Here is an 11,705-nt window from a genome sequence, read left to right as displayed (position 1 = left end):
AGCCGTGTCTGTTGTTAGTAGAGCGAAAACAACTCGGTACATTCATGCCAGGGCAGGTTTTTTTTATGAATGGACGTTTTTTTTCCTCCCTCCACTTTCTCTTCCTTTTTGTGAATGAAAAACAACTGCAAAACTCTACAAGAGTTACTTCAGGCTCCGCCTCCTCGTTGCTAGGCTTTGGTACAGTTTCGAATCTGATTGGTCGGAAGCCGGGCGCCCAGGTTTCATTCATAAGTAAGACCATTCATGTGGACAAAGAGAAATCTGAGCTGTGAAAGAGGAAATTCACCAGGAAGCTGTACGACTGATGAGCGGACATCCGACAGCCAGAGAAGTAGTTCTGATCCAGTACAACTGGGAGGAAGAAAAAAACACAGTGAAGTGTTTTCCCCAGTAAATGTACTGCTACGTGTGCATTATAAGGAGAGTAAACGGTAAGCAGGGGTTATGTTGTGTGTGCACATTTAGTCATGGTTTAAATGATCACATACAGAACTTTACAGAAACAGTCCTGATGTGTTTGTTCTTTTATAAATGTGGTAAACAAGAGCAGGCAGGAAGCATTTTTTGTACATTCACATTTGCACAATCATGAACAAGATCACAATCTAATCTACTTCATTTCAAAACACACACACACACACACACATACATAAACATATATATATATACATATATATATATATATATATATATATATATATATATATATATAGATAGATAGATATATACAGTATGTGTGTGTGTGTGTGTGTATGTATATATATATATAAATATAAAATACAAATAGACCGTGTCCTTTAACACCTATCACTCACTCGTCTAAACGCCTGATGTCTCTGGAATGTGAGTACATTATCGTTTGTGTTTGAATACAATCATTACTTCATTTAGATAGTGTAGTTAACATGATTGTGTTTAATCAATTTTCTAAACATGATTCCTAGATCAGCCCCCTTTTTGGGGGGTCTGGGTCCAGCTTTACCAGTAATAAAGTGGGCCAGGGTATCACTAATGTACTAATGACTTATGAAAGAATGACTTTCATTTTTTAAAGCAGTTTATGCAAGAAAAATTCCACTTTTATGCATATCTTGCTACATATAATGATCAATTAGCAGTTGCTACACAAGGAATTGTATCTTATCAGCCTAATTTATTGTTGCTGAGGTTTTAGAGTCTTGTGATAAACACAAACAAGTAACAAAAGAAAAGAGAGCAAATTATATTAAATGAAAATATAAATATATAAATATACGTATATATACATATATACTGTATATATATGTATATATATATATACTGTATATATATATATATATTTATATATATACACACACACACACTTAAACTCACATACACACACACATGCACACACACACACACACACATATATATATATATATATATATATATATATATCAAACTTAAACGTACATACAGACATATATGTATGTATGTGTATATACAGTATGTGTGTATGTACGTTTAAGTTTGAGTGTGTGTGTGAGTGTGTGTGTGATCACAACTCTCATAGCAGTATGTTGCACAATATATGTTCAGTATTATGTTCAGTTCAGTTCTTGCACAACTTTACTTGTCACTTTTGCACACAGTTCATTTTAAATTCCTCCTTTTTCTAATTATACTTTAAGTTTCTTTTTTTCCATTTCGATTTTAAATTTTCTAATTTTTTTTTACACTTTTTACATTTTAAAACATTTCTATTTTTAGTATAAATATATATTTTGTCTATTTTGTAATTACTAGATTACAGATGTGGCCGAGCAGTCACCAAAGCATTTCACTTCCAGTTGTACTGCATATGTGTATGACTATACAGTATATGTGATAAATAAACCTTGATTGGATTGGATTTGATTCGAACCCGTTTAAAAAAAGCTGCGCGTGCGCGCGCGTGTGTGTGATTGTGTTTTTGTGAATGGAGCTCATTACGCATGCAGCCCTCCGGACGCCCCATTCACTACTCCGCGCTGTGTGTGCGCGCGCGTGTTTGTGCTTCTCTTGGTGCAGGCTGCTCGGATTCGGCTCCACACAGCCTCAATGAACGCAAACGGTTAACGCATGGACTGTAACATGGATGGATATCTAGATCAGCAAGTGCCTTACACTTTAGCTAATGTAAGTATACATGATGATTTATTAAAGCTGGATGAATGTGGTCGTGCTGCTCTGCTTTCTGATCGTCTTCGCCTTTGTGCTGAACTAAAATGTCTAAGTAACACAGACCCTGATGCATGATCTGTTTCGATCACATTTCAATCTTACATTTGCTTTATGTGCTGTGTTGTGCAGAGTTAAAAGCCAGCAGTTGCAATAGCATTAAGTCGAGGTTAGTTTAAATATGGTGCGTGTGGTAGAACTGCTCAGAATTCAGTCCTTCAGCTAGTAAACAGGACCATGATGTAGAAAGTTTCATATTGGAAGGCAGAAAACAAGCCAAAGTGATTGATTTTATTTTATATTATATTGTATTATTATATTAAAAAGATTGCTTTTAGTTTACTTGACTGAAAATGTGTAATTTCCACAAGAACAGAATATATTTAATCACCACTTTTTAGATGCAGTAGAGTTTATTGTCCAATCTTGAAACAAATGTGTAAATGTAGCTATGGTAAAACAGAAGTAACTGTACATTTTGATTTAGACAACTACTACTAGTAAGATATAGGAAATATATTGAAGGTTTACTTGTCACAAGGCAGCTGTGATTACAACTGTGTATCTAAAAAGCTGTTTCGTCACCAGCATTAAATCTTTTTAGGATGCGTAACTAAGATAATCCAAATTAAAATGGTGTTAAATCAATTCAATTGGACTTTGTCTTTAAGAACTTATATTTAGGTCACTTAAACTTAGTTTTTTTTTTTTTATTGTACCATTGTATCAAAGCTCATGCTGTGTATTTATAGAAAACACAAAATTATAATGTTGTAGTCAAAAGTTTACATACTCCTGTAAAGGTTCTTCTTTTTTGTGCTCTTTCTTCTGGAATTGGTCAGGAACAAACCTCAGTTGCCCACTTAATAGCAGGAGCTTCTTTCTTGCATTGCAGGCTTTAAGCTCATTGCAATGTAAAGCTTACTTGACTGTAGACAGTGCTGTCCATGTTCCAGCAGCTTCTAATCCATGGCTTAGCATAAAGTGACAATGAGTTTTATTTTTCTGACACTGGCAAGATACCACTGTTCCACGTACCGTTTAATGGGGACAGTCAGACTAGCCTTATTCACACGGCAGAAATGTGTCAGCTTTAGTTTTGGTTTATCATAATCACTAACAAAGTGCTGGAAGGTGGTTTCATAAAGATAAAATACATTAAAGAAAACTGCCAAGAGAGTTATCAAATTTGCTATGTGGACAGTATTGAGCGGAACACAATGAGCAATTGAGGGTTACGGGCCTTGCTCAAGGACCCAACAGTGGCAACTTGGTGGTGGCGGGGCTTGAACCGGCAACCTTCTGTTTACTAGTCCAGTACCTTAACCACTGAGCTATTACTGACTAGGCATGTATATCACAATAAACAATGAATTTAATTTGATTAATTTTTAAACAAACAAGTATGATCCAACCATTAATTCAAATAAATTCCATTTAAAATTGGAACATTTTAAGAATTTTTGACCTCCATGTACATTACGAGTATATTTCATTATCTGACTCGAATTGTATTTTTACAAGCAATTAATTTTGAAATGTTCCCAGCTCTAAAAGACTTGTTAGTTTGAACTAGTCTAAATTAAAACATGGTTTTGTAGACCAGTCTTTTGCACTACTTTTTAAATAGGGGAATTTATATTGGGACAAATGTCATTATAGATATTTCAATGTTTTTACTAGTGAAAATAGGGTTACAGGTAAAAGAAAAACATCCTTTGTGAGTTATAACATACAATAGGACTTGTCATTGCCTGACATTACATCACAGTTATGTCACTCTGGCATCATGAATTGTGAATTATAATAATCTTTTAAATATAAGCATAAAACAATCCCTATTAATGCTTAGTCATTGACTATTATATTAAAGTACCACCTGATTAATTACTAATAAATCATAACACGTACAATCAAGTATTATAATGTTTTATTAAAAAATACATTTATTATGTTGCATAAATACCATTTATTTTTTCCATAGTCTGTATTTCCACTTACATAATATTTTTATTGTTTTCCAGAGATTGCAAGGAAATGGGCCCCTAAATAGACTGTTGGTGGCAGCGAAAAGGAAATACATGGACACCGAATTACCCCCTCAGGAATCTGAAGGTAAAGCAGGAGTCGGAAACTAACTGCCGTCTTTATTCTGACATTACACTTGTAACCAGGAAATCTGAGTTTGCCAAGAACTGAAATATTTATAGGCTAGTTCAGAATGAATGAATGAATAAGTTGGCACTTGTGTAGAGAGAGAAATCTAATCTGAATCATTTGTATGTGTTTGGTTCTGTTTTCTAGACCTTTTTCAGGATTTAAGTCAGCTTCAGGAGACATGGCTCACAGAAGGTGAGGCAGCATTTTCCTTGCATGTATCATATATCAAAATCTGAGTGTTTACACTTTTGTGCTGGAGGACTGGAAGTGTGTGTTTTCAGACGTAGCTCGGGTAAAGCCGTGTCTGCTCGCTTGGAGAAAGGAATGAGTTAATTAGATTAATACTGAGCTGTATGGCTCCTTTGATTAGATGCATGGCTGGAAAGTTCACCATGGATTGAAACACGATCTTGTTGACTCATAGCCAGAGTGTCTGTGTTATCTGAGGATTTGATCATCTGATACCGTATTAAATCATACACAGCTGAGGAATTGTTGCAGCATTTATGGCCCACCTGCTAACTTTAAAGAACAATGTTACAAAGACCTGAAAAATCCTTGTTTCTTTTTAACAATGTGGCTCATTTAGTTCAGGAGAGCATGTACACAGTTAATGCAAATATACAGAATCACAGCTGGATGGTCAGGAGGCAAATAGTTGAAATGAAGCCTGACAGTGAACAGTGATGCTCAACACAAAGGCCTTGTTAAAAAGCACTGGGTCTAAATAATTAGGTGTAAATTCGAACTGCATTTTCTTGTTTTACCACCATTTTATCCTAGTCAGGACTTTGCCCAGGCCCACTGCCCAAAAAGCAGTAACACCAACACCCCTCCCCCCCAGACACAGGATGCAACTCCATACTGGGGCAATCGTGTCTGTGTGTATATGCCCGACCGACTAATAGCACCACTGGGGATTCGAATTCTAATGAAGTAACCAAGTATTACAATGGTTAATTTATTACCATATATATATATATATACTGTATATATATATATATATATATATATATATATGTTTTATCTTAATCATGGCTGATGAAACACTCAGGGCAGCAGTCCATTAACGGGCACTTCACCCTGACCCATACTCTCACTCACACATCTAGAGGCAATTTATAGCGATCAATCTACCTTCTGCATATTTAATTTATTTAATAATTTTTGAAGTAGGATGAAAGTTAGAATAACTGGAAGAAACCCACACGCTTACCAAATGTTTATAGACAATGACTTAAGGCAAGGGTTGAACCCAGGACCCGGCACTATCTGTTATGCCATACTATTATTATAATTTCATTTAGAAGTCGTAAAATGACACAACAGGATGTACCTGGGTTTGATCGTTTCTTTGTTTCTGTTTCCTGTATGTGTTGTCTTTGGCATGCTCTTTGTGTGTGTGTGGAATCCTAATAAAATATGCCAATGTGTGAATTTAGGTACTTTAAAGTTGGCACTAGGTTTAGGAGAGGATGTGGGTGTGTGATGCCCTGATGTGAACTAGTGCCCTGCTTCCTGTCATGTATTTATGCCTTTAGTATAATAGAGCATTATTAAAATAATTGTGGTTTGATCAGTCAGCAATAAGAAATAATGTAACATTATTTGGGCGGCACGGTGGCTCGGTGAGTAGCACTATCACTGTCACCTTACGGCGTGAAGGTCCTGGGTTCGATCCCAAGGTGGGGCAGTTCAGGTCCTTTCTGTGTGAAGCATATTCTCCCTGTGTCTGTGGGTTTCCTCCAGGAGCTCCGGTTTCCTCCCACAGTCCAAAAACATGCAGTCAGGTTAATTGGAGACACTGAACTGCCATATAGGCGAATGTGTGTGTGTGTGTGTGTGTGTGTCTGCTCTGTGATTGACTGGCGCCCCGTCCAGGGTGTTACTGTGTGCCTTGCGCCCATTGAAAAGCTGGGATAGGCTCCAGCAGACATCAAGCAGGTCTCTAACAGGTCTTACCATGCATTAGTATTAGTATTGGACAATTTTTTTAAGAGAAAGTGTAATCTTTAAATCGCTTTTTTGGAAGTGCGTGCATCATGCAACTAGACAACTATCAAAAAGGACCCACAGGATATTTAGTACTTACTGTTTTGTAGCTCATTTTAGTTTTGTTCTAGGGGTACGCAAAGTTTTGCACCCAAGTGTAAGATACTGTGGACAAAAGTAAAGCCTGAGAGGAGGCAGTGTGCTTTTGTAGTTCAAGGTCAATGCTCACACGTCCAGGTCCTTTCTGTGTGGAGTTTGCATGTTCTTTCCGTATCTGTGTGGGTTTCCTCCGGGAGCTCCGATGTCCTCCCACAGTCCAAGGACATCGGAGCCCCCCCACCCTAACTGGATAAGTGGTTTAGAAAGTGAGTGAGTAACATTATTTGATGTCAGACATCAAGCAGGTCTCTAACAGGTCTTATCATACATTAGTATTAGTATTGGGCAGTTTTTAAAAGAAAATGTAATTTCAATCACTCTTTTTGGAAGTACTATCAAAAAGGACCCAAAAAAGATTTAGTACTTACTGTTTTGTAGCCCGTTTTAGTTTTGTTCTCAGGGTATGCAAACTTTTGCACCCAAGTGTAAAATACAGGAAAGCCTGAGAGGAGACAGACAGTGTGCTGTTGTAGTTCAAGGTCAATGCTCACACGTCAAAGTAGAGCTGTAATTAATGCTCGGCGTGATTAATGCTCAGGGCTTTGAAAATGGGATTCTCCGGACTCTTTCACAACTGGTTTTGCCTGTCTGCTATCTTTTTATTACAGTTTATGGCTGTTATGACTCAGAGTTCCTTCCGACCACGTTTTATTTTTCTTTCTTTGATTGTAACAAAAGGATGGAATATGTGCCCTTTTGTTCTGAGGGTTAAGTATTTGTGTCTGCAGCTTAGTCGTTTCCGAGTGTTTAAAAATACATTATACTCTAGCTGTAACACTATGTACACGAGTTTTACACCTAAAGTAGTTTTTGTTTAACTTAGTTTTAGTTATTTTAGTAATAGGGGTGACCTGGTGCCTGTAAAGTGAAGAAATTTGCATGCGCAACAATAATAGACTGCGTGTAGTAAGTGGGTGTATTTAAAGAGATTAACAGACTGTGCTGTTCTGACGTGTGTATGTGTGTGTTTGTGTTTTATGAAATATTCTTGGATAGACCATATTTGACTTACTTTGACTTTAATTAGTTTAATTGGTTCATTTATTCATTTATCATCTTGTACCAATAGATCATGGGTCAGGTTTGTGCTTCAGAAACCACTCAAAAGGTTATTACAAGGCAACACACACTTCCATGTTGCCTCACTCTCTTGGACCCGGTGAAAATTGTGAGTAGCCAGTCCACCTACTGCATGTTTTTATACCCATATAGGCAAAGTGAACATGTAAAACTCCTCACATACAGTTAACAAGGCACCCAGATGGCGCAGCAGGATATTCCTTTAGCACACCAGCGCCGAGATTCTGAACTCCTCGGTTCGAAACTCGGCGTTGCCACCGGTCAGCTGGGCGCCATCAAACGGGCACGTCTCTGCTAGGGCAGGATGACCGGACTATGTGGGTGGGGTGCAGAATGCATGGGTGAAAAAGGGTTCCGCTAAGGGCTGCATGCGGGTCGGAGGAGGCGTGAGCAGCAATACACTCACCTCGACTGCAATTAGGGATCCCCCAGCAGCGGAAGACAAATTGACTACGCTAATATGGGAAGAAAATGGGACAAAATGCATTAAAAAAATTAAAAACAAAACCAGGTCCCCAGGACTATCAGCTCAGCCACTTTTAGTTCACATTTTATTACATTTTAGTTTTAGTTATTTAAGGGGATCCCCTTTGCATATGTAACCTAAAGACTGTGTGTAGTCAGCATATTGTGATAAACTAAACTTAAATAATAGTACTAATAAACTCTGCTTGTGTGTTTTAAATAAACAAGCGTGTATAAAAGTGTGTATATGCTGCATGTGTAAGTGAAAACCCGCTCTGTTACACTCGCCTCATATTTGCTCTGATGCAAAAATTTGCAGTCAGTGAGGCATAAAATGAATCATAAGGCCATTTCAGAACATCAAAGTATCTAAAGACAAACCAGACGCTATAAAGTGGATTAAATCCTGTTTCGGGACGTTGTATATGGGGTGAGGTGTTTTTAAAATAAGGTACAGTTATAATGGAATGTGTATGTCAGCAATGTTTAAGCTGTATTATTTTGCTCATCTGAAAATGCATAATGTTTTCTGGAACACTGTTAATGAATCCTTTTTGTTTTTAAATAAAGCTATGATAAATTTTACTAAAATACTATGTGTAAATTGGGTTAAAAAACTTTAAGCTGCATGTGGACTGAGGACTGAAACATATCGAGTGTGTTTTATGATTTGTGGGGGGGGGGGGGGGGGGGGTTTGTCTTATTGAGTACAAACTATTTTACAATGTCAAACTGTGTTCATACAGGTAAACAAAACAAGTACAAAATATCCAACGTAGTTTAGAACAGGAATTAAGAATATGTAAAGAAGTGCTGGTCTGATATTGGCCCAAATCACTGGATCGGATATCGGAAGGAAAAAACATGTAATCCGATCCATTGTTTGTGTGTAAAGCAAATAACACACGAAGATTCGTTCAAACAGAGCGCCGTTTATTGCCGCTCACGCTTGATGACATCATTAACATGTGCCACTGATCTACAACTCATCCGCAACAGCCATTCAGAAATTAAAACACACTGATCTATTTAAACTTTTAGCATTTAAAAAAATCATCTACTACTGCCACATCTAAAAACACTGTTTAAACACAATAAAAATCATCTACTACTGCCACATCTAAAAACACTGTTTAAACACAATAAAAATCATCTACTACTGCCACATCTAAACACACTGTTTAAACAAAGTAAAAATCTCTTTATAAATGATAAATCACACACCTGAGATAAAAAAAAACCTATCTTGTCCCGGCTTAAAGATCTCTCACATCCTCAATGATTAATCCATTAGTGTTATGAAATACAACAAACTACACCATTTCCCATTTCCCGTTTCCCTCTTCAAAATCCAGCAGGGTTTAATAATCTAAAAACGTGACAGAACTTTAACGGAAAATCTCAACTCTGCGTCAATTCTAAATGGTCCATCGCGTTTGATTGACATCCACATCTACCAATTGTAGACACTTTTGTTAAACAAGCCAAAAATGCTGCTAAATGCTCTGTGTGTAAAAGTAAAAATAAAAACAGCAGTTTTGCATAAGTGTGATGTTGTTGGTTCTGTATTTATTCCTTTAGAATATTTGTTTCACAGTCTGAGCATTGTTATTTAGATAGCTAGTTTATGGTGCATTGAGACATGTATTATTACTGCTTAGTTGTTTGAGAGGAGAAATGACGGTATCGGATTGGTATCGGTATCAGCAGATACTCAATCTGCAATATTGGTATTGGTATCGGACATTAAAAAAGTGGTATCAAGCCAGACCTAATGTAAAGTTTAAAAAGGGTTTTCTTATCTTTCACAAACATATATGTTTCTTTTTAAACTAGATCAAACTTAATCTGAGCAGCTTCTTGTCAGTACTGTTGTGGTTATGAATGATTCATCATACTGGAGAAAAAACAGCAGCTTGATGTCTTTAGCTTAAAGGGTGAATGAAAGAATGAGAAACAGGACAAGAAAGTTGTGAATGAACGAGCTTGTTGAGTCTTGTCTTTACCCTTTACTTTTTAAGACAAACCTCCTGACTCCTCCCAGGATCTGCCTGCCAAAAAAAAAAAGTCATTCAGCCGGCATACCTCAGAGAAAAAGGAAACATGTCTCGGTGCTTGCACAGACACACTTCCAGTCTTGTGCTGACTTGCATTTCAAAGCCCTTCGACAAGATGTTCCTGGAAGCTAACCAAGTTGAGACACACGTGTACGCGTACAGGGGGACCGGGCTCGGATCCGGTTTACTTCCTCGGACCAGTGGGCCAGAGGCACCGATGTTAGGACGAGCCTTCATATTTTTTTCTTTGTTCCACATATAGCATGTGTTCCTTTGCGGGCATGTCGGATCCAGCTTGAATGATTTATTGTTTGATCTGGAAGACCAAATATTGGTTATGAGTCATGAAAAACAGCCTTGTGCTCCTCCTCAGGGCAGAAAAGAAGAAAACTTGAGTGGCTGTAATAGAATTATATTAGAACAGCAGCATGGGGTAATATGTAGGAAATTCATGTAATTTACGCATGCTCAGTGGGGCAAAAGCACAGTTTACTTCTGACAGGAAAAAGAAAAGCCGTAGAATTAGACTTTTTAGTAGCTGTGGGTTTTAGGACAGCATGTCAGGGGTTTCTTGCTGAACGGTTAATTAACTATTAATTTATTATGTAAGATTAATTAACAGCAGTAGTTTAATTGGGAGTTTTACTCATTTTAACTCCAATGTAAATTAAAAACTTATATTTTAGACTGAATACTATACTTAATGAAACTTTTTTAGTTCTTTAGATTCAAACCCACTAACTAATACTTTGTTAAAGCACCTTTTAATTTGATTTTATTATTTTTTATACATTTTCTCCCCATTTTCCTCCCGATTTAGCACACTTAGTTTTGTCTCCCGCTGCTGAGGGATACCAGATTGCATCCGAAGAGAGCACGTCGCTGTACACGCCTCTTTTGACACGTGCACAGCCCTCCTGTTTTCTGCACAGGCGTCTCTTCCGGCAATCAGGGTCCCAACACAGCGTATGAAGACCCACCCACCCACTCATAGTCCGGCCCCCCAATTAGTATCTGCTGCAGGCACTGCCAATTATGCCCGCCAGATGGTGACCGGTGGCAACATCGAGTTTCGAACCCGAGGAGATCAGAAACTAGGTGCTGGTGTGCTAGCAGAATATCCCGCTGGGCCACCTTTTGATTTTATGACACCATTCAGTCTTTTTGGGTCAGAATCTATCATAATGGCACATCTTGACTTGGCAATCTTTACCCCCTCTCCCTTGCAAAAGCACTCCAAATCTGTTAGATGGTGAGAGGCCCTCTTCAGGTCACCCCACAGTTTTTTAATTGAATTCAGGTCTGGGCTCTGGCTGGGCCATTCCAAAACTTTGATCTTCTTTTGATTAAGCCATTGTTCTGTAGGTTTGAAAGGTGAAATTCCTCTTCATCTTTAGGTTTTTAGCAGAGAATAAAGGTGGTTGAAATTTTGTATAGTTCATAGCTTCATCCACCTTGACTAAAGCCTCTAATCCAGCTACAGAAAAACAACTCCAAAGCATAATGCTGCCACCACCATGCTTCACTGTGGGTGTTGTGTTTTTAACCTTTAAATACTGTCCATCACCAACCCTTGGTTTCATCAAATCATAACACGTTTTCCCATGT

The 11,705-nt window shown here is 37.7% G+C and overlaps 1 protein-coding gene across 1 annotated transcript in view; it reads left to right on the top strand.

Annotated features, from left to right (window-relative positions):
• Positions 1–360: 360 nt before the first annotated feature.
• etv4 (ETS variant transcription factor 4) overlaps positions 361–11,705 on the top strand; it is a 57,403-nt gene continuing 46,058 nt past the window's right edge. The window contains exons 1-4 of the mRNA XM_063003084.1: positions 361–434; positions 2,035–2,142; positions 4,209–4,299; positions 4,489–4,536. Of these exons, the coding sequence (XP_062859154.1) occupies positions 2,086–2,142; positions 4,209–4,299; positions 4,489–4,536 (196 nt within the window). The 5' untranslated portion in view covers positions 361–434; positions 2,035–2,085. The remainder of the gene's footprint in view (positions 435–2,034; positions 2,143–4,208; positions 4,300–4,488; positions 4,537–11,705) is intronic.

This window comes from Trichomycterus rosablanca, chromosome 10 (genome assembly GCF_030014385.1).
Source record: "Trichomycterus rosablanca isolate fTriRos1 chromosome 10, fTriRos1.hap1, whole genome shotgun sequence".
NCBI lineage: Eukaryota > Metazoa > Chordata > Actinopteri > Siluriformes > Trichomycteridae > Trichomycterus > Trichomycterus rosablanca.
Note: the sequence above shows the minus strand (reverse complement) of the source record. Positions and strands in the feature narration are given on the sequence as shown.